The 25,245-nt window shown below is 30.1% G+C and overlaps 8 protein-coding genes, 2 non-coding genes and 1 pseudogene across 11 annotated transcripts; 3 read left to right on the forward strand and 8 right to left on the reverse strand.

The window, feature by feature from the left end:
• Positions 1-321: 321 nt before the first annotated feature.
• On the reverse strand, positions 322-3,341 carry LOC124496373 (uncharacterized). 2 transcript variants are annotated; one of them, XM_047059890.2, is made up of 6 exons: positions 2,476-3,341; positions 2,207-2,414; positions 2,017-2,138; positions 1,149-1,942; positions 737-1,071; positions 322-653 (listed from the first exon to the last, which is right to left on the reverse strand). In XM_047059890.2, the coding sequence occupies exons 1-6, from the start codon at positions 2,641-2,643 to the stop codon at positions 520-522; spliced, it is 1,761 nt and encodes a 586-aa protein (XP_046915846.2). In that variant the 5' UTR covers positions 2,644-3,341; the 3' UTR covers positions 322-519. The 2 variants fall into 2 exon arrangements, with proteins under 2 accessions (XP_046915846.2, XP_075589069.1); XM_075732954.1 differs by having other exon boundaries at positions 737-1,043; positions 1,145-1,942.
• Positions 3,342-4,659: 1,318 nt separating this feature from the next.
• On the reverse strand, positions 4,660-6,452 carry 128up (GTP-binding protein 128up). Its single transcript, XM_075732956.1, has 6 exons — positions 6,303-6,452; positions 5,417-6,252; positions 5,227-5,349; positions 5,051-5,146; positions 4,889-4,982; positions 4,660-4,696 (listed from the first exon to the last, which is right to left on the reverse strand). The coding sequence occupies exons 1-5, from the start codon at positions 6,339-6,341 to the stop codon at positions 4,976-4,978; spliced, it is 1,101 nt and encodes a 366-aa protein (XP_075589071.1). The 5' UTR covers positions 6,342-6,452; the 3' UTR covers positions 4,660-4,696; positions 4,889-4,975.
• A 36-nt stretch (positions 6,453-6,488) lies between these two features.
• LOC124496365 (sperm-egg fusion protein Juno) lies at positions 6,489-7,587 on the reverse strand. Its single transcript, XM_047059878.2, has 2 exons — positions 7,302-7,587; positions 6,489-7,225 (listed from the first exon to the last, which is right to left on the reverse strand). Exons 1-2 carry the CDS (start codon positions 7,455-7,457, stop codon positions 6,548-6,550), a joined length of 834 nt encoding a protein of 277 aa, XP_046915834.1. The 5' UTR covers positions 7,458-7,587; the 3' UTR covers positions 6,489-6,547.
• mIF2 (mitochondrial translation initiation factor 2) lies at positions 7,514-9,756 on the reverse strand. Its single transcript, XM_047059875.2, has one exon. It carries the CDS (start codon positions 9,754-9,756, stop codon positions 7,666-7,668), a length of 2,091 nt encoding a protein of 696 aa, XP_046915831.2. The 3' UTR covers positions 7,514-7,665.
• Positions 9,592-10,746, reverse strand: LOC124496366 (uncharacterized). The gene has a single exon (XM_047059879.2). It carries the CDS (start codon positions 10,625-10,627, stop codon positions 9,818-9,820), a length of 810 nt encoding a protein of 269 aa, XP_046915835.1. The 5' UTR covers positions 10,628-10,746; the 3' UTR covers positions 9,592-9,817.
• Positions 10,747-13,913: 3,167 nt separating this feature from the next.
• Positions 13,914-14,032, forward strand: LOC124497359 (5S ribosomal RNA). Its single transcript, XR_006959412.2, has one exon. It is a non-coding gene; the product is annotated as a 5S ribosomal RNA (ribosomal RNA).
• A 481-nt stretch (positions 14,033-14,513) lies between these two features.
• LOC124497360 (5S ribosomal RNA) lies at positions 14,514-14,632 on the reverse strand. The gene has a single exon (XR_006959413.1). It is a non-coding gene; the product is annotated as a 5S ribosomal RNA (ribosomal RNA).
• Positions 14,633-14,709: 77 nt separating this feature from the next.
• LOC142597706 (fatty acid hydroxylase domain-containing protein 2-like) lies at positions 14,710-15,928 on the reverse strand. The gene is made up of 2 exons (XM_075732958.1): positions 15,800-15,928; positions 14,710-15,734 (listed from the first exon to the last, which is right to left on the reverse strand). Exons 1-2 carry the CDS (start codon positions 15,829-15,831, stop codon positions 14,888-14,890), a joined length of 879 nt encoding a protein of 292 aa, XP_075589073.1. The 5' UTR covers positions 15,832-15,928; the 3' UTR covers positions 14,710-14,887.
• A 537-nt stretch (positions 15,929-16,465) lies between these two features.
• LOC124497361 (5S ribosomal RNA) lies at positions 16,466-16,592 on the forward strand (annotated as a pseudogene).
• A 3,228-nt stretch (positions 16,593-19,820) lies between these two features.
• On the forward strand, positions 19,821-22,412 carry Inos (Inositol-3-phosphate synthase). Its single transcript, XM_047060647.2, is given in 5 exon segments — positions 19,821-20,424; positions 20,524-21,225; positions 21,307-21,378; positions 21,380-21,836; positions 21,910-22,412. Coding segments are annotated over 5 exon segments (1,677 nt in total). The 5' UTR covers positions 19,821-20,277; the 3' UTR covers positions 22,209-22,412.
• On the reverse strand, positions 22,397-24,393 carry ABCB7 (ATP binding cassette subfamily B member 7). Its single transcript, XM_047060634.2, has one exon. It carries the CDS (start codon positions 24,391-24,393, stop codon positions 22,519-22,521), a length of 1,875 nt encoding a protein of 624 aa, XP_046916590.2. The 3' UTR covers positions 22,397-22,518.
• Between the last annotated feature and the right edge of the window lie 852 nt (positions 24,394-25,245).

Genomic DNA, 25,245 nt, shown 5'->3' on the forward strand with positions numbered 1-25,245 from the left:
AACAAAAAAAAAACACGATACAAATTATCAAATTATTGTTTTCAAGTGAAATCGTGTGCCAACTTTATAGTGATAATATATATAATGTGATATAATAAAAATGTGATATATTGACATTTATCATAGAAAAAAAAAGAATGGATCCAAATGATAACAAAATTTAAAAATCATCAACATTGTTTGAAGCTTATATCCATTACATTTATTCATTCAATCATTCAATCAATGATTGGAAATCTTGTCATTTAAATTCAGATTAATTTGATTTTTTTTCTTGTCACTTATTGCATCGATAATAACAGATAATAATAATAATGATGATTGCGATTGATTTATGATTTATTATTGGAATGTTTATAAGAAATACTATTTATATAAGTTCCTGGTCAGCCAAAAATAACTTTTATTTTGGTGATTGCATATATATTGGTTCCAGGATCTTGTTGTGTTTATAAATAAGCAAAAATATTTAAATAAAACAATTCAATTTTTTTTATTCAATCATCTGATTGAAATTGATTAGAATTTTTTTTCCAAATTGATTAAATTAAATATCTCTTTACGTATTAGACAATCAATATAGCGGCCACAATTAGTTTTTGGTATATTATATTGAACAAATAGAAAGAATTCATCTAAATCAGCAACATTTTCTAAAATTTTATATGTATGTAAATAATTAAAATTAGAAGAATTTTTTTTCCAAATCCAGGATCACTATTATTGATTGCAATACCTTTGATGTAATCAACAATTTGTTGATTAAGTTCCGGTGTTAGATGTGTATTGACAAATTTCAATGCTACTAATGCAGCACATTTTCCTGTTGTTGTTTCAATGACATATGCTTCTGCTATCAATGGATGATTAAGCAGATAGGATTCAATTCTAGATTGTTGAACAATTGAAATCAATTCCATTGATGAATATCGATATTGTCCATGCAAATAGATTAGACCATTTTCATCATAGAAACCAATGTCCTGTGTGATTAACCATCGATGATGACAATGTTCATCAGCTGTTGATTGATTCATTGTTTGCTGAAAATTTAATTCCATTATACGAGAACTGTTTTTATTTCAAAAATTTTTTTTTTATTAACAATTTTCGAAATCAAATTAAATCAAAATAAATATGATACTAACCTATTATTACTAAGATAACCGATGGCAAACATATTTCGTTCACGTCCAATGGCAATCAGACCACAACAATTTGCTTCTAACATTTCATCATCATAATCGAACAGACTGTGAATTTTAATCTGCGTATTTGGCAATGGAAATCCGGCTGAATCATAATCATTTGAATTACGTATCAACATTGTTATTGGAGTTGGTGTTTCAGCCATCAGATAACAATGACGAATAGAACGGACATTTGGAAAACGATGAAAAAATTTTTGACATAATATTGTCGATATTTTGCCACCAAATGCAATGATTTTGATCAGATATTCAAGCTTAACATTATGTCCAGTATCTTTTAGCAATTTGATCAGAAAATTTGATGGTAAAATAGCCAAATAAATTCTATATCGAACAATGGCATCAATAATATGAACATAATCATAACTGGGAAGCAATACAAAACTACATCCATTCACAATGGCTGATATAAACATGAGAATATTTTCAAGATGTTCAAACGAACCATAAACCAATAATTTATCAATGGAACGAAATTCAAAAATTCGACCATCGGCTATCGTTTCGCTTGTGGCAACCAATGAAAAATGATTATGAATAAAAAGCCTTGGTGGCCATTGATGTGTACCATTTGAATTGAATGCCAAACAAGGTACGGTAACGACATTAATCGGCTTGTATAATTGATTAATTTCATTCAAATTTGAATTTAACCAATCACCTAGATGTACAATTTTTTCATTATCAATAGAATCATCATTGGTGTGTACACAACCATAGAGAAAAATTTTCTATCAAAAATAAAAGAAAAAAAAATAAAAATAAATTTCATCGATGCAAAGAAAAATGAATGACAAAACACAACCTTGATTTGTGTGATTGAATTTAACAATTTTCGAATGACAACCAAATCAAATTCATTGCCATGATCAATATTCATTACAAGATATTGTACACTATGTTGTATGATGAATGTTCGAATATCTTCTACAATGGTGATAAATTAGATTTTATAAAGAGAAAAAAAAATCAAAAATTAAAAATTAAAAACTTACGCAATGAATTATTGTTACAAGGTAAATTCATCGGTATTGCACCATTACAAATGGCGCCAAAATATAAAGCTAAATATTCAAATGAATTTGGTCCAATAAATACGATAAATTCACCAGCCGAAATGTGTTTATTCAATAATGTTGCCGCTTGTCTAATATAATGGCCAAGATCTTCATATGTACAGGTGTTTTGAGTTTCATATTCAATCTACATTAATATATGATTTGAAAACAAATGAACAAACTAGAATAACAAAACGAATACATACAATCTTTTGTTGTGAATGATTACCGGATAATTTATCCAGTAAATATTGTGCAAACGAAACACGACGAATTGAATCCAGATTACAACGCCAATATGGATGAATAATTTTCGATGCATTTGATTCGAAACGAATTGTTGTTTGTGCTAATATTGCATTGACTGAATGCATTTTCTACTTGTTTGAATCACTTATAATTTACAAATTGGCTATTCCATTTTCAAAAACTACAAACTACAAACTACAAATGACGAATGAATCAATCAAATACATATACAATAAATGAATGAACAAGAAAGAAATCCAATCCAAAATAAAACTATTGAATGATTGGAAAAAAAATGACGAAAATCTAGCCAACGAATCGAAAATTCAAACTCCAACCACCACCAACAATAATAATAATAATAAAATAACAACAACAACAACAACAACAACAAAATGTTAGAGAAAGTGAAAAAAAACATGTGATTATCATAATCATCGTTGGACATAATGTTATTATTATTATTATTTTTTTTTTGTTGTTATTGAGAAAATCAACAATAATTTTCAATTAATTGAAAGATAGAATGTCAACCTCAAATAATCTGTTGTGTGTGACGAGACATGGAGACAGATTGGCGTGTGTTTATCTGTGTGTGTGTATATGTAGGTGGACGAGGGAAGTTTATTATATAAATTGATGATGCTGATATCAATGTATCAACAACAACAAAAAAACAAAATTCAATTGTAATTCGACACTACCATAAAATATATATATCTAACCATTACCTACAATGGTTTAACGGTGCAACAATTTTTTCTTTCTTTCTCTTTATCACTCTCGTTTTTATTTCGGATGTTTATCATCAACATAATACCCATTATCATTGTATCGTTGTATTCGTTGTCGTTAAATAAAAATGATGATGATGATGATTTATATTATTTTTCTGCCCAATATATCTAGGCAATTATTGTGTGTTTACAATTTATCAATGTTTTTTTTTTAGCTTTAGCTTATTTTTTTTTCCTCACACAAAAGCCATAAAAATTTTGGAATGATAAAAGTTGGTAATTAAGAATGGACAAAAAAAAATGGAACGAGTCATGTGCGTGTGTGTGTGTGATTGATGATGATCTAAATCATCGGCAACCTTATTCAACTTTTTGTGCGGCCCACCAAAGCACCAACATAATTTTAGGTATTAAATTAAAAAAATATTGTGTCGACAAATTTTATGACAAATTATTTTTTTTCAGAGTTCAGAATCACACAAATATATCAAGAATTCAAAATTCAAAATCATGAAAATGACAAGTCCAAACTAATTGATCAGTTGAATTCAAAATTCAAAATCGAGAAAACAATAACACGATCAATCGAGAAAATGGCAAATCCAAACTAACACGACCAGTTCAGAATCGAGAAAATGGCAAATCCAAACTTTAGTTCTTATCCAAACTAACACGACCAGTTCAGAAATTCAAAATCAAGAAAATCAAACTAACACGACCAGTTTAGAATTCAAAATTCAAAATCGAGAAAATAACAAGTCCATAACACGACCAGTTCAGAATCGTGAAAATGACAATAAAAATTCCAAACTAACAATCAGGAATTCAAAATTGAAAATCGAGAAAATAACAAGTGCCTAACACGACCAGTTCAGATGGTTAGTTATTCATTTCGATACCGTTTTTTAGATTTATTAAAAATTATTTTCAATGATGAATTCTGTTTTGTGTCGATATGTATCCAATGTTTGCCATTGAAGATGATTATTTTCTCCAAATAATAACCCAATATAACTCTAGGTTCCAATTCTTTTGAATTTTGAATTTTTGGTCATGTTAGTTTGGACTTGTTATCGATTCTGAACTGGCCGTGTTAATTTGGACTTGTTATCGATTCTGAATGTCATTTTAGTTGGAACTTGTTATTTTCTCGATTCTGAACTGGCCGTGTTCATAATCAAAAATGATATGATGGTTAGAATGAATTGGTCGTGTTAATAAAAAAAAAATCTATGGTCCAGTTTTTCCACATTGACGACTACAAACACATGTTATTTTCTCAATTTTGAATTCTGAATTGGTCGTGTTAGGTTGGATGATTCTGAACTGGTCGTGTTAGTATGGATTTGTTATTTTCTGGCCATAACCATGAACAACAGAAAATAACCGTGAAAATCAATATGATTTTTGTTTAACATATTTTCAATTGATTTATTTTGAACTGGAAAGGATTGTTTGTTTGTTTGTTTTTTATTTTTGCCCACATAAAAAAATTTTGAAAATGTCCGAAAAAGGTTGCCGACTAACCCAATATAACTCTAGGTTCCAATTCATTATTTTCATATCCAATTTATATAATAATTGATTTCATAATTTCGTTCACAAATTATTGAGTTTCCATAACCATGACAACAAATTTGGAAAGGATTGTTTGTTTGTTTGTTTTTTTTTGAAAGGAAAATTAATTTCGTTCACAAATTATTGAGTTTCCATCACAAATTTAGACCCTAAAAAAAGGAAAAAAATTATTAGAAAAAAAATTTCGATATAAATAATTATTTGATTTGATACTTACTTTTTAACAACTTGTACAACATCTTCATCATTCAATTCATGATCTTTACCAACTTTTTGTGGATTATGTTTCACCGATGTTCCCCATACTAATGCACTGATGATGTAGAATTTGTTGATTAATTATATTGTTTGTTTAAAATTAAATTCTATATATCAATCAATTAGATTACTTACTATTTGAATTCTTTCATAATCGATTTATGTAGTTTATTACAGAAATCTTCAACCGTTTTACGTTCACGATTCAGAATGACCGGTGCATCATAATCAGGCAGTTGACCTTTTGGTTTTGTATAGCTAAAAATTTTTCAAAATAAAAAAAAAAATTAATTAATTAATTAATCACAGAAATTCAGCAACGTACATTCGAATTAATTTCAGATAATCCCATGTCCTATAGAGAAGATCATCAAAATTCCATTTATGATGAGCGGATATAGGAACACAATGTGGAATTTTATAAATAATTTCCAATTCTTCAATGGAAATCTGATCAATTTTGTTCAGGATATAAATACAAGGAGTATAGATACGGTTGCCTTCTATCACATCAATTAAATCATCAGCATTGGCATCATATTTGAGTACAACATCAGCATTCGCTATTCGATATTCGGCTAATATTGTTTTGACAGTATCGAAATCCAATTCCGATTGCTGTACTAAACATTGTAGGTTAATACCACCTTTATCTTTCCGGCGTAGCGTTATCTGTGGGGGTTCTTTATTCAGACGAATACCAAATCCTTCTAATTCTCGTTCAATTATTCGTTTATGTTGCAATGGTTTTAGTACATCCAATACAATATAAATTAAGCTACAAGTTCGAGCAACGGCAATAACCTGACGACCACGACCTTTACCATCTTTGGCACCTTCTATGATTCCAGGAAGATCGAGTAATTGAATTTTAGCACCTTTATATTTTATCACTCCGGGTACAGTTGTTAATGTTGTGAATTCATAGGCAGCAACTTCAGAATAAACGCCAGCTAAATTTGACAATAACGTCGATTTGCCGACGGATGGAAAACCAACGAATCCGATTCGAGCATCGCCAGTTTTGGCCACATCAAAACCTTCACCAGTAGCACCTCCACCACCTTTAGGAGTAATTAGTTCACGTCGAAGTTTAGCTAAACGAGCTTTAAGAATACCCAAATGTCCCATCGTCGCTTTGTTTCGTTGTGTTCTGGCCATCTAATTATTCAATTTTGAGAATTTTGCTTATTGTTAAATGCGTCACTTACCTCGGCTTCGATGGCCGTAATTTTATCAAGAACACTCATGATTGGATCGAGCTATTAAAAAAGATTTTGGACCGAATTTTCGACGTTATAAAGATCAAATCAACAAATTGTGCACCACGTTGCGATGTCTGTTTTGCTTCGAAGACTAATGGGTCGCTAATAAATAAAGTGATCGAAAAAATTTAAATCACACAATTTTCATCATATTTTTTATTAGATTTTGAATCATCAAATAAACGATCATGTTAACGACGTTTACAAATTTTCACGATAAATGTGACAATAAAATAGACAAATATGACAAAAATAAACAATTCCATAAACAATGGTATTAGATCAATGTGAAACAATAATTTCAAATGTTCATTCAGGTAATATTCAGCAACCAATCGATTAGGATTCGATTGATTACCGTCACCAAATTCAAAGGTTATACATTGTTCTGTATCTTGTACAACTTTCCAACGATTATCCCAAACAGTTTGACAAAAATCATATGCATCTTTATATACAAATTTAAACGGTATACATTGAGCACCATTTGGACAATGATTTGTAATCATTGAATCAGCATCTATCTCATTCCATTCAAAATGTTTACGCCAATTTCGGACACATGTCAACGATGATTCTGAACATTGATTCCACCATTCAATACAATCACTTTCACATAATGGTACCTGTACGATTCGTTCTTGTTCATAATCTTCAGGACCAAATTTTGAATCAATTTTCACAATCCATGGTTCAATATATGGATCACAATTATAATAACAAAGATCTTTGATAAAATATCGAAGACAACCAGCCGATATGGAATTCAGCCCACAATGAGAAAGATTAAAATTAAATTGATTCAACATTTGATGTGAAAGAATCGATGTTTGACGATCACAGCAAGAATTTTCTGACCATGGTGAACACTGAAAATTTATTTAAAAAAAAAACAAAATTTAATAAAATTATGGTAACTTCAATTTATTAAAAAAGAACCATTACCTCTTCATACAACGATATGTTTGGCACTGGAATTCGTAAATGATTTTTCGTATGAAGACAAGTTCCAACATGGTTGGAATCAATGGAATGAATGAATAAAATCAAAAAAATCAAAGATAATAATTGAATAAAAAACAAGTTGGACATTTTTTCCATTTTCACTCAAACTTTAAAGCCAATTGATTGATTGATAAATAAACTAAATTATATGATTATGTTCAAATGTCGACTAAGAGTTTATTTCCAAAAAAAATAATAATAAGTAGTAAAAAAAAATTCAACAATGAAAGAAAGAAAAAAACCTAAAGAAATGAAAAAAAAACATTGAATAAACAGGGGAAAAAAAAGATTGACAATGAGTTGGCTAAAATCCTTTCGGTTTCCATTGTAATGGAAGATGAACATTCACTAGCTGATAACAGATGAGTAAATCTTGTGATTGAAATCGAATAACTTGACCGCTTTTATTCGAAATAATATTGTCGGCAATCATTAGACCACAATCGAAATCTTTTTTAATCGTATCCACTTCGTCTTTATGATGACGCATTGATGATAATTTTAAATCTTTAGCTATAATATGTCCATTTCGAATCAATTTATATAAGGCATTCTTTTTCAATATTCCTTTTGAACATCTTGATCCAGCTACGGGAACTTTTTTCTTTTTATCATTGACAACAAATTCTTGTATGACAATTGCTTCGCCAAGAATTTCTTCTTTATCAACGAATGGCATTCGTTCTTGTAAAGTTTCTTTAAGATGATCAACAAGATGATAAATCACATTGAAACGTTTAATAGGAATATTTAATTCTTTTGCATGTTTTAAAAGGGCCGGTGTAAATACACCTACATTGAATGTATAGATCATTCCATTTGGAAAACATGATGCTAATTCAATATCATTTTCGGTTACATTACCAAGACCATAATGGATTAGATTTAATTTAGCTGGACTTGTTTCATTTGGATATGAATCAAATAAATCCAATAGAACTTCTAGACTACCGTTAACATCAGCTTTCAATACAATACTTGTTTTAAATTCATCACCTTCAGTTTGAATTAATTTCGTACGTGGAATCGATGAACGTTTACGTTTATAACGGATACCGGCTTCACGCCGAGCAGCCAATTCTGTCTTATAAACAGTATCATGTTCTTCACGTTTTTGTTCGATAGCTTTTGCATCGATTGATAATCGAATTTGTCGTTCTAGTTCTTTACTCATTCCTAATATATCTCGTACTTGTTTTTCCGAATTGAATTGCCAAACCTGATCACCGGCATCGGGTAATGTATCATCACGCCATCCGATAACCTGAGCCGAAAATCCAGGCTGAACTTCATTGATTACTTGACCATATTCATCAAACATAGCACGAACTTTTGCCCAGCTAACATTACCATTACGGCTATTTGTACTGATTAGAATATCACTTCGTTTTAATGTTCCTTGTTGAACGAGAATGGTTGTCAAACGGCCACGATGTGGATGGATACTGGATTCGATGATTGAACCTTCAACATTTCCATCAATCGGTGCTCGTAGTTCTAATGTTTCTGCTAATGCAATGATTGCTTCTTTCAATTCATAGATACCTTCACCTTTAAGTGCACTTATTTTGATCGATTGAATATCACCACCATCTTCTTCAAGAACGATACCTTGTGATTTTAGACCAAATTTGACATTTTCAATTAAATCTGGATTATTTTGAATTTTATCAATTTTATTAATGGCAACGATAATGGGAACTTGTGATTTCTGTGCAAAAGATATCGATTCGATTGTTTGTTCCATAACACCATCATCTGCCGCAACGACCAATACAATAATATCGGTTACTAATGCACCACGTTCACGCATCGAACTAAACGCTTTATGACCTGGTGTATCAAGAAAGACAACCAGATCTTCGATTCTACTTTGTCGTATATTTTTATCATCTTGAAGGGATACAACAAATGCACCGATATGTTGCGTAATACCACCATGTTCTTGTTTGACTAGTTCGGATTTACGAATCGAATCAAGTAATGTTGTTTTACCATGATCAACATGACCCATTATGGTTACAATGGGTGGCCTAATCCGAAATTCTTTACCTTGTTTAAGTTGTGAATAATTTTTTATTCTTTCAACAATTGATTCGGCAGTAATCTGGTCATGTTGATGATGATTTTCAATGTCATTTTTAAATTTTGTAGAATATGTTTTTGTTAATGCTGCTCGCATTGATGATGATAGACGAAAGTAAATCCTCATCGATAATGATAATGGTCGTATTTGCATTTTAAATAATTTTATTATTATAACTTTTAATGATATCAATTCTATATATGAAGAAGTTAAAGAAATGAACAGATTTAAAAAAAAAATTACAAAACTGTACAAATACAATGCAAACAGACAATATGTTGAAAATAATAACACGTGAGTACCGTTCATAAATGATGGATCCGAATTAAAAAGAAAAAAATCAAAAATTTCAATTCAAATTTAACCATTATCATTTCGTTGATTTATCCAAATCATTAGGAACAGTTTCAGGTACACATACATTCATTCGTTCAATAATTACTTGATTTTCGGTGGTTAAAATTAAATCAGTTGTCAATGGATTATCTATTTGTTTCGTAGCACGGCGCATTTGAAATTTAACAGGTGTTTGATCACCACTGACAATTTCAATTATTCCTGATTGATAAACATTTATTTGGCCATGATCAAGATTAAAATCAACAGGTAATTGTATAAGATTGAATTCAGGTAGTAACCGATCCTGATGAACTCGATCTTTATCATCGGGATCATCATCCTTAAAATTGAGATTTTTAGTCAATTCAATCTGTCTGATTATATGAGTGATTTCACGTTCTGTATCATTGTAAACACTTGTGCAACTACCAGCTTCGGTTTTGAATGCATTTTGCGATCCTCGGTGTTCACGTTTCAATTGCTGCCGTTTTTGTCGTCCAGTATTCAGGTTATTATTAATATTATTATAAAATTCTTGATGATCATTCGATGTCGATGCCAGTAATGATGATGATTGATCATTTGAATCGAAACAAAATGACGATGGTAGACCACCGAATGCACGTGAAAGATTTAACTTCATACCAGAATCATCATGGACACCATCAAGTTTTTGTCTCAAATCTTCAAGTGTCGGCAATAAGGATACACCTGAAGTAGCAGCTGTAGATGCACGAATGCTACTACGTGTTGTACGTTTAGTCGATGATGAATTGGCCAATATATCCGATAATGATGCAAATGATGTGGCTTGATTGCCACTTTTAGAAGATTGTGACATTATTTTCTCTAACGTTATTTTCAATGATTCATTTACATCTGGTTAATTAAAAATTCAAAACAAAAATAAAATCAAAACCAATAGCATGTCTTGAATATTTCATCACATGAAGTAATCGATTGTTGACCATCGATAGCAATGTGTCTTGTAACTTGGCATTGTTTTTTTTTCCAAAAATTATGTCCACTAGATGTCATAAGTGGGTTTATTTTTATTGAAAATTTAAATCAGGTTATTTTTGTGAAATAATGAATTGTGCAAAAAAAAATTTCCACTTTATGAATTGAAAATCAAGGATGTTTTTTCAGCTTACAACCATATCACGTTGAAAACACCGGTCCTCGTCTGATCACCGAATTTCAATTTAGAATTATTGTAACAATTTACTGAAAAAATGCTCAAAAAAATTGTGGCCTTTTTTATCATTGAAATATTTGTAATAAAAACAATCTCTAGCATGGATCTACCGTAAATTATTTTTACTGCAATGGTCGAAAGTTTCAGCAAAATTAATCAATCGTTTGAATGATAATATGGCCAGAGAATTAGACAGACGTTAATATTGGAAGATACCTAAGCTGGTAGAGCATTAACGATCAACTTTTTACAATTGAATTTGGAGTAAATGATTTAAGACGTTACACGTAAATAAAAAAAATTATTTTATTGAAAATTTAGTGGACAAGAAATTAAATATGAAATGAATGAATGAGTTTAAATTAGGAAAGAAATAATACATTCAGAAAGATTGTGAAATGATTTCACAATTAAAAATTGGGACAAAAGTTCATGAGAGGACATTGGATATTGCATCCCCCCACTTTAAGACGGAAGAATAGGAAAGAAAAGAAAAAAGAAAGAATAAAGGGAATGGAAACTCATTTTAGATTCTAAACATAAATTTTCATGAATTTCAACTTCTTGAATTTGAGAAATATTCAAATTTTGTAAGGACTCTTCTTCTTCAATTTCCAAAATTACCAACGGGTCATCATTACGTTTTTGTTCATTTATATCCGCCTCCATTATCTCTTCTTTATTTTTACCAATAAATTTATAAAATTTTCCCATTATGAAAAACGGTATGGTTGCCAATAAATTGATGATGATGTCTAAAATTATTCCCCAAAAACCGATACGTTCATCATTGTTGATAATGATTTTTCTTTCGGCTACCATTTCAACTTTTATTTCTTCGGTATTTGATTTCATAATTTTTTTTGATTTCTGAAATCAATTCCTTAATTAATTCATTCCAATCAAAAATATTTTCATCTCCATCATTAGAATTTAATATGCTATCTGATAACATTGTTGCTTCCTTTGTTTGGAAAAATATTTTTGGGAGCATACAATTGGTTTTCAAATTCGATGTAGAAGAGTTTTAAGAAATAACAAGCACGGATATTTGGAAATAAAATTTTCTTATTCAACTTTTTACCCGGTGATGGGTTCTTGTCCAATAATGTGACCAAATTCTTAGGAATTGATGATTTTTTAAGTTCTAAAAATATTTCATTATTACCAAGATATTGGCATTTATCAATTAACATAAATTCATCCTTATCACAATCAAATTCGTAACGAAGGATCTTATTAAGATTAACGGTGTTATTCCATTTTATCTGATCGATTATCTTTTCAAAGTATTTGAATTTGTCAAATTCAGCTTCGCGTTTAATGATTTTACGCGCCTCGGTAACCATTTGATTTATATCACCATCCTTCTTGGTAATAATTCTATAAAATGAAATTAATTTTTCAATACCATAGTTCTTTTGAACGATTATATCTTGACATAATCTTTTGATATTATTTATAGGACCGCGTAAAGAAACTTTCGTTTCAATCCATATTCTTGTCGATATTCTTGCAATAAATTTTCGTTTCCATACATCGGAGAAAAGAATTTTATCTTGTAAAAATATCCATGGATACGAATAATAAGGCAGAACAAAATCAAAATCAATTTTTTTGAGCCATTATTTTTTTTTAAATTCACAAACGTTCGGATGACAAAATCACAAATGAGAACTATCCAGCATGGATTCAATAATTCGATTTTTTTTTTAAACAAAAAATCATGTCGAATTTTTTTTTTATTTCAGAATTTCTAAAAGTTGATTTTTTTTCCACGAAAATCATTGTGAGCATGGGAGAAGTGAAAACAAAGGAAAAATTCATAATAAAATAAAAGAAAACATATATGTTTGTATACAAATGTGAACATAAGTGAACATAAAATATGATATGTGCATCAAACAACAAAAAATAATAGAATGATCGCCAAAGGGGTGAGCGCTGTCCTTTTATCCACTTGTCATAACGTCATCTGTGTACCGCTAAGCCCACGCGCATTCTCTGTTTACACAAAGTTTGCCCTCTTTTTCCGGAGGGATTTTTTTCTGTGTAGAAAGTAGAGGTATAATCAGGGCCGGCCGAGAAAATCGCGAAGCCTTGTGCAAAAATAGCTTGAAAAGTTGGAGCCGCGAGGCCCTGTGTTGTACAGCGGAAAGGGCGAAGGCAGCGCGAGGCCTTGTGCGGTGCACAGTCTGCACAGGCGCCTCGGCCGGCCCTGGGTATAATCATTCTGATTTTAACAATGTTTAGGGAAAAAGGAAAAAGAATTTTTTTTTTAATTATTATTGTATGTTAATATTTTGGTTGTTTTTTTTTCGAATTTCGTTGATTATCTTAATACCGCCAAATGATATTGCACACGAGCAACACGCAAGTATTTCCTGTGTTTTATTTGTTAGTATGTACATAGGATAATCATTTCTACTCTTTAAGTTACTATTAACAAAACAATTATTATAAAAAAAATTATATGGATTACATAGGTTTTGAAAAATTTTATCACCAGTTGTTTAATTAATTGTTTTTCCTCTTTTACGACAGAAGAAAGATCTTGTAGATTCATTGAGGAATTAAATGAATTAAATGCTTTAACGTTGATAATCTCATTTAATTCTTCAGGAATATAATATTGAAAATTGTTACGTAATTTATCGAAGACAAACGGTTGTTCGTTGATTGTAAAATTTCCTCCAAATTTCATACGATATACTTGATTTTTACATAAGAATGTTATTCTATGTATGGTTAAATTTTGTTGGAAGCTGTTCTTGTCTGATTACCGAGTTTTAATTTAGAATTATTGTAAAAATTTACTGAAAAATGCTCAAATGAATTAAATGAAAAAACAAAAATTGTGGCCTTTTTATCATTGAAATATTGTTACAAGTTTCCACTTTACGAATTGAGAATCACCTCTATCCTTTCAGCTTACGACCATATCACGTAGAAAATACCGGTTCTCGTCTGATCACCGAAGTCAAACTACGTCGAGCCGAGTTAGTACTTGGGAGGGGAACCACTTGGGAACACTCGGTGTCGTAAGCTTTTTCATTTTTTTCAAAATTTCAATCCGTTACCATCAAAAATCGTATCATTCATCCAATTAATGATAAATAAAGGCCATTAAATCAATTCTTAATCAATTGCTAAGTTGGCCAGCTATTCGACCATTATCGAGGATTATATATTCAGTGTATTTAACACATTTTCTAGTTATCTATATTGATCATAGATCACGACGAAATCTTATTGAAATCTTATATCATTGTGTTTCAATTCTAACCATTTCCTATATTGTTGGTTTTATATTCACCATATTGTTTGAAACGCCCATTAACAATTTGATGAATATAGCTAAACGAAAATTACTTCCCACCCATTTGAAATCGCCCATTGTAAATGATTTCAAATTAATCAATCCACATTCGACAAACAATTATCATTAAAAAGTTAATTTAACCTTGAAACATAATAATTTTTTTGTTCAAAATAGCAAAAAGATGTCTAAAAATCAAAAAAATGAAAAAGCTTACGACACCGAGTGTTCCCAAGTGGTTCCCCTCCCAAGTACTAACTCGGCTCGACGTAGTTTGACTTTGGTGATCAGACGAGAACCAGTTTTTTCTACGTGATATGGTCGTAAGCTGGAAGAAACGGTGATGATTCTCAATTTGTAAAGTGAAAACTTGTAACAATGTTTCAATGATAAAAAAAGGCCACAATTTTTGTTTTTTTATTTAATTCATTTGAGCATTTTTCAGTAAATTTTTACAATAATTCTAAATTGAAACTCGGTGATCAGACGAGAACCGGTCGTAAGCTGAAATTACAGGCGTTTCAATAAATTTATGTTCAACATAAGTTGTGTATTTGATATTTCTATAAACTTGATGAAAAACATCAATTAGTCTCCTTTTTGTCATCGATTTCTTTTGGAACCATTCCCAAAATGGTACGATAATTTTGAAAATAACGAGATTGACGAAAATAAAGATCGGTTCGATGAATACGATCAAAAAGACCCATAAGACCATAATTACCAATGAATAAATGATGATGAAAATCATGGAACAATGGTGGACCCAATAAGTTGACTATATAATACCAACCAGAATGATTGGACATACCAACAACAAGTGAGAAAACAATCCAAAACCATGTGAATGATGGATGTGATCCTAATATCCATGGACCTGCAAGAATTGGTATCACATTAACCAGAAAATGTTCAATTGGATGTACATAAAGAATGGTCAGCGATATTGGTGCTTGCCATTCATGATGAAATTTATGAACATGTTTATAAAATGATGGATAATGAAGTCCACGATGTACATAATAGAAACCGGCTTCAACCACAATAATGGAGATTATAAATTCAAATATAAATCTTGTGAATGTTGGTACATTGGTGGCCGATCTATGTAATGATGGTATAAAATGAATGAATCTAGTAATCATGAAGCAGAAAAATAGATTCACTGTAGCCATTGTGGCTAGATTCATAAAACGTTCCAGATTGAATGATTTTTCTAGCTCTTTTGGTTGAATTTTATAACGACGAATTGATGGCCATTTTAATGCACAATAATCGGCCATCGTAAAAATGGCGCCAACAATCCAATGTACAACAAAAAGTGACATAAATGTTAGATATAGATCACGTTTCAATGGATCATTTTCGAAACGTTTTCGAAACCAATCATCATATGAATTTTCGATTGATTTTCGGTATGGTTCGAAAATACTAAACGAAACAAAAAAAAAATAGATTTGATTAACGAATTAAATATGAAACACATGTAAGCTTACTGATCGATATTATCGATGGCCTGTAAAAGCATTTTGTATACAGAATCTGCAAACGAAATAAAATGAAATTGAACAGTAAATGAATCCGATTTTTGATATAAAAATTGAATTTTTTTTGGTTGCTTATAAATGTTTTTTTTATTTTGTTTGTCCTTGATTTGAAAAGAAAAAATTTGCAATTATAATAAAAAAACTTGTTAATGATTGATTTTCAATTAATCATCATCATCATGATGTTGATTTTGTTATATTGATTACAGTTGTAGGCTATATTGACAATTGTTGAAAATTGAGAAAATTTTTTTTTTTAAATTTCAGAATTCATACTGTAATGATAAGATGCTAAATGTTTTTGTTTGTCATATAGTAAATTACAACGCTACAAGATGTAATAAAAAATAATTGGTCGACTATTATTTTACTAATCGAAGTACAACTGTATTATTCATAAATGTTTTTTTTAAGTAGCCCGCAGCCAAAAAAAAAAAATTGAGAAACGCTAGTCTGAACTATCCAATTATTGATTGAAAATGTTCTTTGATTGATAATAAAGCTGACGAACATTTCAATTTAGAATTAATCAAAAAAAAACCCTTTTTTATCATTGAAATATTGTTACAAGCTTATGTGGTGCAAAATTTCGAAAATTTCACCCCTACTCTTTCAGCTTACGACCATATCACGTTGAAAATACCGGTTCGGTTCTCGTCTGATCACCGAAGTCCGAGCTACGTCGAGCTGAGTTAGTACTTGGGAGGGGAGAACCACTTGGGAACACTCAGTGTCGTAAGCTTTTTCCTTTTTTTTTATTTTTATTTTTGTCATATCAATTTTTCAATTTAAAAGTCCAAAAACAAATCTAAAGGCAAAAAAAACTTCGAAACTACGAAAAACGATTCGGAAAAATCTCGATCAATCTGGATCTAATCATCATTATTCAGTACATGATCCAAATTCCATTTCAATTATTGATAGAACACAAAACAAAAAATATTCGACCTTGACATTCAACATTTGACATTTGACTTTGCACTCAAAAAAAAAAAAAATATGCCAACAAACTACTATCTTTTCTTTTTAAATTTAAATCGAAGAATACAGGAAAAAAATCGAATAAAATCATCAAAAAATTTATTGAATCAAAGACTTTTTTTTCTAGAATATTCGACACACACGTAAGACATTTTTATCTAATCAACAAAAAAAATAAGGAAAAAAAATACATCACCTCACACATTTATGGCGCCATTATTTCATTTCAATTTAAATTCACATTACGCACGCACACACACACACACACAAAAAAAAATCAATCATTTCAAGCAGGGAAAAAAAACAGGATTCACTTTACTTTCATCAGTGTCATCAGAGCTATCTAATGTTATTGCAAATGATGATGATGACGATAATGATTATGATGATGATGATTTGTTTTGTTTTTGATACTTTTTTTTCTTTTACTAAACACGCTATGTACTCGTGTTGTATAAATGCCAAAAAAAAAATTAATCTTGTCTTGTACATAGTTTGCTAAACCAAAAAAAAAAAACGAAAAATAAAAATCCCATCTTGAAACAAATTTTTCGTTTCGTTTGAAATTTTTAATTATCACATTTTTTTTCTCGATGTTTATCAATGTTGACAATCGAACAAAGTTTTTAACATTTTCAAAACAAAAAAAAATTAAAACAAATCATCGTCTTTGAAATGAAAAACAAAAACAAGTTTCAAATTCCAATAAAATCATTCAAGTACATTTTAATGTGGAATTTTTTTATTTTTATTTTTTATTTTTCATTGAAAAATTTTGCACGGTCTCACGTAATAAGAAAATTCTACATTACATACATAAAATGGTCATCAAATTTGGATTCTTTTTCGTCCAAAAAAAAAGTAGAATTTAAAAAAAGAAAAGAAAAGAAAAATCAGATTGAATTAAGATTGTGTCAACAACTGCAATGCAATGAAAATGACATTTTTTTCTCTTACCAAAGAGAAACCTGAAAAGATATATATGATCAATAAAAGATCAAAAAAATATAAACAGAAAACCAGCAATAAATGAATGAAAAAAAAAATGATTTTTTTTTCTCACAAATCACTTGACAGACCATTTCCATTCATCGATTGATTAACATTCATTGACATTATGAATTTTGGCTTCTTGATTTTATTTCTGTCCCGTGAATTTTTTTTTTTTTTTTTGGGTTTTTCTGACCGAAAATGATGATGACAAAAAGAATATGATAGTAAGAGAGGAGAAAAAAAAAATTTCCCGAAATCAATATGAATTGGCATATACGATATATATGGTAATTATTTTTGAAATCCAGATTTTTTTTTTTGGTTTTTTGGTTTTTGGTTTTCCCTTTTTCCAATTTTTTTTAGATCGTATAATAATAATTCATTGATAATTATTATGTGGTGGTGGTGTGTGTGATAATATTTTTGAATGACATGCAATTGGTTAATGTATTTTTTGATTAAAAAAAAAATTTTTTTTTTTACTTTGTTGTTGTTGTTTTTTTCGATTATTTTCCACCCGAAAAAAATAACAAAAAACAAAACAAAGATAACCCATAGAAGAAAAAAAAAATGTAAAGAAAGAAATACCTCGATATTCTGATTACCTCATACGCAAACACCAAAAAAAAAAAAAAAAAAAAAAAAAAATTTCCCCCTTTCTAATCTAATCATTCATTCATTCATAATATATATTTAATTTATATACAGTGGTACCTCGGTTAACCGATGGTTAATCCGTTCTGAAACATTGGCCATCGTTGATTGAAACATAGGATATAATGGAAAACCATAATTAATTCGTTATGATCATAAATCTTTAGTTCTTTGAAAACTTAATGTAAATATATATACATGGCTATTTGTTTTTTTTTCTCATTTGCTATTTGGACCCACCATAACATTGTTCATTGACCATCAAAAATCAGCTTGATAACCATTGGTTAAATGATAAAAATAATAATGAAAAAAAATTGTCATTTAAAAAATGAAGATCTTGGCAAAAAGTTTTGTCAAAATCAAATGATATTTGATTGATGAAAAATCCGAGAACAAGAAGTGGTGATAAGAATTATCCAAACTAAACATGGTCAGTGGAATTTGAACTCAAAAACAAAACTGAATGTGACAAAAAAAAATTTAAAAATTTAAATCCAAATCAAATATTGACCAAATCCAAATCAATTGGAACAATCGCTAACCGAATACATCGTTAACCGAGGTACCACTATATATTTCTCTTTTTTTTCTTGCTCATCAAATCAATCAATCAATAGTTCCATCGATTAATCGATTACCGGAAAAAAAACATTCGTCTATATCAATAGAAATGGTATGTGTATTTTATTTTTCTCGACGGGAAAAAACATTTTCATTCTATTTTCAATCAAATCAATCAATTTTCAGATTAATTTTTTTTCACTTCTTTGTAGTAGAAAAATAATTATTGTTCTTATCGTGTAAACTTTACACTCTAAAGACACACAAACAAAAAAAATGAAGAAAACAAAAAAAAACCAAATCGATCCGATTAAATCGAGACAAATCAAGAATAGCCACGACCATTTTTTAAACATCAACAACAACAACAACAACAACAAGTGTTCAATCACTGCTTTTTTTAGCTCCCAATATCAATTGATTTCGAAAAAGATACACACGATGTGTACGTGCTAATCATTCGACACTGCTAATCAAACTAAAAAAAAAAAAAACATTTATTTACAAAACAAAATGCCGCAAGCAAACATGTTTGAAATGTTTCAAACGCTTCATAGAATAGCATGAAAAAAAAGAAGAAGAACACAAAGGTACCTAGCCGTTTGTTAATGTTTCACGAAAAAAAATATGATACTAATCTCGAATCATCGAGGCAATAACAAATAACGAAAAAGAAAAAAGAATGAAAACAACAACAGAAAAAATACGATCTGCCTTTTTTTTTCTTATCTATGGCAAGATTTTTTTCTTCTTTTTTTTTCTTCTTCTTTCTAATCAAAACATCATCCATTGTCGTCATCATAATTGTATGATTATTGTCGATGAATTCGGTCGATCGTTGTTGGGAATGGGGGTGACATTGACGAAACTAAAAACCGTTTCAGTTTCACTTGATGATTTAGTATATAAGGTACTTGTAATGTTTGTGTATTAGTTTGTCAACCCACTTATGAATTGACTTGAATGATTTTTAGAATAACCAAAGATACAGCCCACACAACTTAATTCTTTGTTCTTCTTCTATAATTTAATTTTTTTCTTCAATATCCTTGTTACTTACATTCAATTAATTATTCATTACAAAATCAATAAATATATATATATCAGTTCCGGTCATCAAGCCTCTACTAAATATTGATACTACTACTACTACTACGACGACACGACTACTACGATTGATTGATATTACAGAAAAAAACCAATCATTTATAATTATTAGAAAAAAAAACAAACAAATGGCCACCATCAACAACAACAGCAACGAAACAATGAAGGTTAATGTTCAAAGCCCAAATATTCGTTATACAGATGAAACAATCGAAGCAGATTATGAATATGATAATGTCAAATGTATTCGAGATGAAAAAACCAATTCAATTAAGGTTAATGACAGTTTGTTTTTTTTTAATTTTTTTTTTCATTTAAATTAATTATATTATTCTGATTTAAATTATATATCAAAAAAAAAAAAAAAAAAATAGATCTATCCAATGAAATCGGTTTTGACATTTCGTACTGAACGTCGAATACCACGTACAGGTTTAATGATGATCGGTTGGGGTGGTAATAATGGTACAACGGTTACGGCTTCAATAATTGCCAATAAAAATCGTATGTCATTCATGACAAAAGATGGTGAAGTGAAAGCCAATTATTTTGGTAGTATAACACAATCAAGTACAATATTCTTGGGCTATGATGCACATGGTAAAGAATTATACATCCCGATGAAAGATATATTACCAATGGTCGATCCAAATGATTTATTCATTGATGGTTGGGATATATCCGGTATGAATCTTGCTGATTCAATGACAAGAGCAAAGGTGCTTGATATTAATTTACAAGAACAACTTTGTCCATATATGCAACAATATCGACCACGTCGTGCAATCTATGATCTGGATTTTATTGCAGCCAATCAAAAAGAACGTGCCGATAATGTAATTGAATCGAAAGATAAATGGTCACAAGTGGAACAGATTCGTGCCGATATACGTGATTTTAAAAAACAAAATAATCTCGATACAATCATTGTATTGTGGACAGCTAATACTGAACGTTTTACTAATGTTATGGATGGCATCCATGATACAGCTGATAATTTGTTGACTGCCATCAAACGTAATGAAGCTGAATTGGCACCATCAGCTTTGTATGCTGTTGCAGCTATCCTTGAAAAAGTAATTTTTTTTTTGTTTTGTTTTGATTTTATTAATTTGATTTTTTTTCTTGATTTTCATATCGCTCATTTATATATATAGTCTACTTACATTAATGGCTCACCACAGAATACATTCGTACCTGGTCTAATTGAATTAGCTGAACGTGAACAAGGTGTTCATTGGTGGTGATGATTTTAAATCTGGCCAAACAAAATTTAAATCCGTTCTTGTGGATTTTCTTGTATCGGCTGGTATTAAACCATGTTCAATTGTTAGCTATAATCATTTAGGCAATAATGATGGCTATAACCTGTCGGCACCGAAACAATTTCGTAGTAAAGAAATTTCCAAATCAAATGTTGTCGATGATATGGTTGAATCGAATCAGATACTTTATGGACAAGGTAAACATCATCCTGATCATACAGTGGTTATTAAATATGTACCATATGTGGGAGATTCAAAACGTGCTATGGATGAATACATTAGTGAATTAATGTTGGGCGGAAAGAATACTATTGTCGTACATAATACCTGTGAGGATTCATTATTAGCATCACCAATTATTTTGGATTTGGCCATTCTTGCTGAACTTTGTCAACGTGTTACATTCAAGATTCATAATCATAGTAAGTTTGTCATGAATTATAATTTTTTTTTCGATAAAAATCTAATTCTTGTCATTATTATTTATTTCTACAGAGGAAACACAATTTCAACGTTTCAATTCAATTTTATCCATTCTATCCTATTTGCTTAAAGCACCAATCGTTGAACGTGGTGCAAATGTTGTCAATGCATTATTCAAACAACGACAATCAATTGAAAATTTATTACGTGCATTGATTGCATTACCACCAGTAAATCAATTGAATCTACAGGCCAAATGTTCGGATCGTACACAATGGTATGAAGAATTGATACAGCCAATTCTTAAGAATAATGAATTGAATTCAACACGAATTGCACCACCATTCAATGGTTTTATGAGTGGACATTGAAACAAGAAAAAAATCAGCCAACAATAATAATACATACGTAAACACTATTTACAAAACTATTTCCCTTCACCCATTGCCCATTTTTTTCCATAATTTCGATAAAAGAAACAACAAAACCCATTAACCCTTTTGTAATCAAATACAAAAATCTGATGATTTTTTTCTGAATAAAAAAAATATAATAAATCTTTTTAATGTCGTAAATATTTTTTAATCGATTTTTTTATTTATTTATTGGAAAACAAATTCATTCAATATGAATAAAATACTATTTACAGAAAATGTTAACCACTTTTTCAGATTGTCGATTCTAATCTCGTTGTTGTTGTTGTTGTTGTTGCTGCTGCTGTTGGACAAGTTCACGATCATAAACATGTTGCTTTTCCCATAATGATGCATACAATGATCCAGGTTTAACAACCAATGAATAATGATCACCACTTTCTTTTACACGACCATCTTCCATCACATAAAGAGTATCAGCATCAACAACTGTTGATAATCGATGTGCAATAAATACCGATGTACGATTCTCGGCAGCAATTTTTATAGCATTCATTATATTCTGTTCGGTTATTGAATCTAATGAACTTGTTGCCTCATCAAATGCTAGAATTGGTGCATTTTTCAATATGGCTCTAGCAATAGCTACACGTTGTTTTTCGCCACCACTTAATTTCAATCCTCGTTCACCGACATTTGTTTCATAGCCATCTTTCCAACGAAGAATCGAATCATGTAGATGAGACATTTTAGCCGCTTGATATACCTGTTCTTTAGAACAATTAAGATTTCCATAATTTATATTGAAATAAATGCTATTATTAAATAGAACTGTATCTTGTGGTACAATTGAAATTGCTTTTCGTAAGCTTTCAAGATCATAATCACGAATATCACGACCATTAATCAATATACGGCCTTTTTGTGGATCAAAAAATCGATATAACAAACGAACAATAGTACTTTTTCCTGAACCTGATCCACCAACAAGAGCAATCTTTTTTCCAGTTGGTACTTCAAAGCTAAGGCCATTTAGAATGGGTGAATTAGGATTATATTCAAAATATACATCTTCAACTTTGATGAATGCATCCTTTGATGAAATAATTAACGGCACTGCTCCTGGTTTATTCTGAACTTTTGGTTCTAATTTTAAAAGACTAAACATTGCTTGCATATCAATAAGTGATTGACGAATTTCTCGATATACGGATCCAAGAAAATTTAATGGCATTGATAATTGAAATAAAAGACCATTAACCATGACTAGATCACCAACAGTCATTTCACCGGCAACAATACCACGTGTAGCTAATATCATAATGGCAGCTAAACTAGCAGAGAATATTGCATTTTGACCAAAATTTAGGAATGCCAAACTAGTAGTCGTATGTATGGATGCATCGGTATATTTTTTCAATAATTTCTGATATTCATCCGATTCATATTTTTCATTAGTAAAATATTTAACCGTTTCATAATTGATCAATGAATCAATGGCTCTTGCTCCTGCTTCATTTTCCGTTTTATTCATTTGTACACGAATTTTCGTACGCCATGATGTAACAGCCAATGTAAACAATGAATACATTCCGATACAACCAAGCGTTACAGCAACATATTCTGGACCAAATTTATAGAATAACAATGCTGAAACAAGTGAAACCTCTAATATTGTTGGAAAGACATTGAAAACCAATGCTGATAAGGCAAAATTAATACCACGTGTACCACGATCGATTGTTTTTGATAATGCACCGGTATTTCGATTCAAATGAAAATGTAGATCCATATTATGTAGATGTGTGAACACTTGATTTGCGACACGACGAATAGAATCATGTGCAACTTTTGCAAACACTGCATTACGAGCTTCATTGAAAAATGATGCACCAGCACGAGCAATACCATAACCAATCATCAAAGCAATACCGGTCGTAATAACCGTATTGGTCGGATCAGTCATTGCCAATAAATCACCAGTATGTCGATTAAGATGATCAATACCATGTTTGAAAATAAACGGCACGCTTATGTTGACAGCTTTAGCAGCAACCAACAATCCAAGTGCCATTATGACGCGATTACGAATTTCTGGACGATCTTTAGGCCATGTATAACTAAGCATTTGTTTGACAATCTGCCATCCACTAACTTCACCATTGATTTTAAATTTTTGCATCTCAGTTGCACCATGTCCTGGATGCCATTGTCGTCGTTGTTGTTGATCAGTATTTTTTGACAATCGATCATCATCATTTAATGTTCGTGATCGACTAAGAACAGAATTTTGTTTTGAATTTTTAAAATCGGGCCATCGATTCAAAGAACGATTTGATTGATGATAATGTGCGTTTGTATGGAATAAATTTTTTAATTTATAATTCAATTTTAATTGAGGGCGATGACATTTTCGGTCGGTATGTAATAAATATTTATGATGACGAATGATGAAACGTGATAAATTAGAAAATAATGATGATGAGGATGATTTGAGGACCAGAATTCAGTGCCACGTGGCTAAATCGGTGATTTGAATGCATGAAAACACCAACGATACGACAATCAGTTACCAGAAATAACCTGGCTAACATTTTTTTTTTTTCTCGTAGTTAGTTTTTGTTCAAAATTATTTCCAAAAATTTATTGAAATAAAAAACTCGACTGACGAAGACATTGTAATCTCTATCATCATCATCATCATCGTCATAAAACAAAGCGAAACAAATAATCAAAATGAAAATTTATCCATGACAACAACGGTATAGGAGAAACATGAAAAAAATATAGAAAAAAGAAAAAAATCAAACACAATCAATATAAATGTTTATTTTTTTTTGATTCACTTACCGATGATTAGATTATATGAATGAATGAATAAGATCAATCGAACTCAAACAAAACCAAATCAACAAGATGTAAAGGGATCAAAATCTTGATTAATTTATTAAAAAGAACGTATTGTTATTGTTTATTACATTAAAATTTTGTCCTTTAATTTCAATATATATCAATATATCAATGATATAAATCG

This window comes from Dermatophagoides farinae, chromosome 7 (genome assembly GCF_024713945.1).
Source record: "Dermatophagoides farinae isolate YC_2012a chromosome 7, ASM2471394v1, whole genome shotgun sequence".
NCBI lineage: Eukaryota > Metazoa > Arthropoda > Arachnida > Sarcoptiformes > Pyroglyphidae > Dermatophagoides > Dermatophagoides farinae.

Bases quoted from the DNA above. Each gene is read 5' to 3' on its own strand.
- LOC124496373 (XM_047059890.2), bottom strand. From the start codon at position 2,643: ATGCATTCAGTCAATGCAATATTAGCACAAACAACAATTCGTTTCGAA. The intron at 1,072-1,148 runs GTTAGTATCATA...AAATAAAAACAG, and splicing joins GGTTATCTTAGTAATAATAG to TTCTCGTATAATGGAATTAA. The intron at 654-736 runs GTATTGCAATCA...ATAAAATTTTAG, and splicing joins AATTGTTGATTACATCAAAG to AAAATGTTGCTGATTTAGAT.
- 128up (XM_075732956.1), bottom strand. From the start codon at position 6,341: ATGAGTGTTCTTGATAAAATTACGGCCATCGAAGCCGAG. The intron at 6,253-6,302 runs GTAAGTGACGCA...TTGAATAATTAG, and splicing joins TTACGGCCATCGAAGCCGAG to ATGGCCAGAACACAACGAAA. The intron at 5,350-5,416 runs GTACGTTGCTGA...AAAAATTTTTAG, and splicing joins TATCTGAAATTAATTCGAAT to CTATACAAAACCAAAAGGTC.
- LOC124496365 (XM_047059878.2), bottom strand. From the start codon at position 7,457: ATGGAAAAAATGTCCAACTTGTTTTTTATTCAATTATTATCTTTGATT. The intron at 7,226-7,301 runs GTAATGGTTCTT...ATAAATTTTCAG, and splicing joins ACATATCGTTGTATGAAGAG to TGTTCACCATGGTCAGAAAA.
- mIF2 (XM_047059875.2), bottom strand. From the start codon at position 9,756: ATGAACGGTACTCACGTGTTATTATTTTCAACATATTGTCTGTTTGCA.
- LOC124496366 (XM_047059879.2), bottom strand. From the start codon at position 10,627: ATGTCACAATCTTCTAAAAGTGGCAATCAAGCCACATCATTTGCATCA.
- LOC142597706 (XM_075732958.1), bottom strand. From the start codon at position 15,831: ATGCTTTTACAGGCCATCGATAATATCGATCA. The intron at 15,735-15,799 runs GTAAGCTTACAT...TGTTTCGTTTAG, and splicing joins GCCATCGATAATATCGATCA to TATTTTCGAACCATACCGAA.
- ABCB7 (XM_047060634.2), bottom strand. From the start codon at position 24,393: ATGCAAAAATTTAAAATCAATGGTGAAGTTAGTGGATGGCAGATTGTC.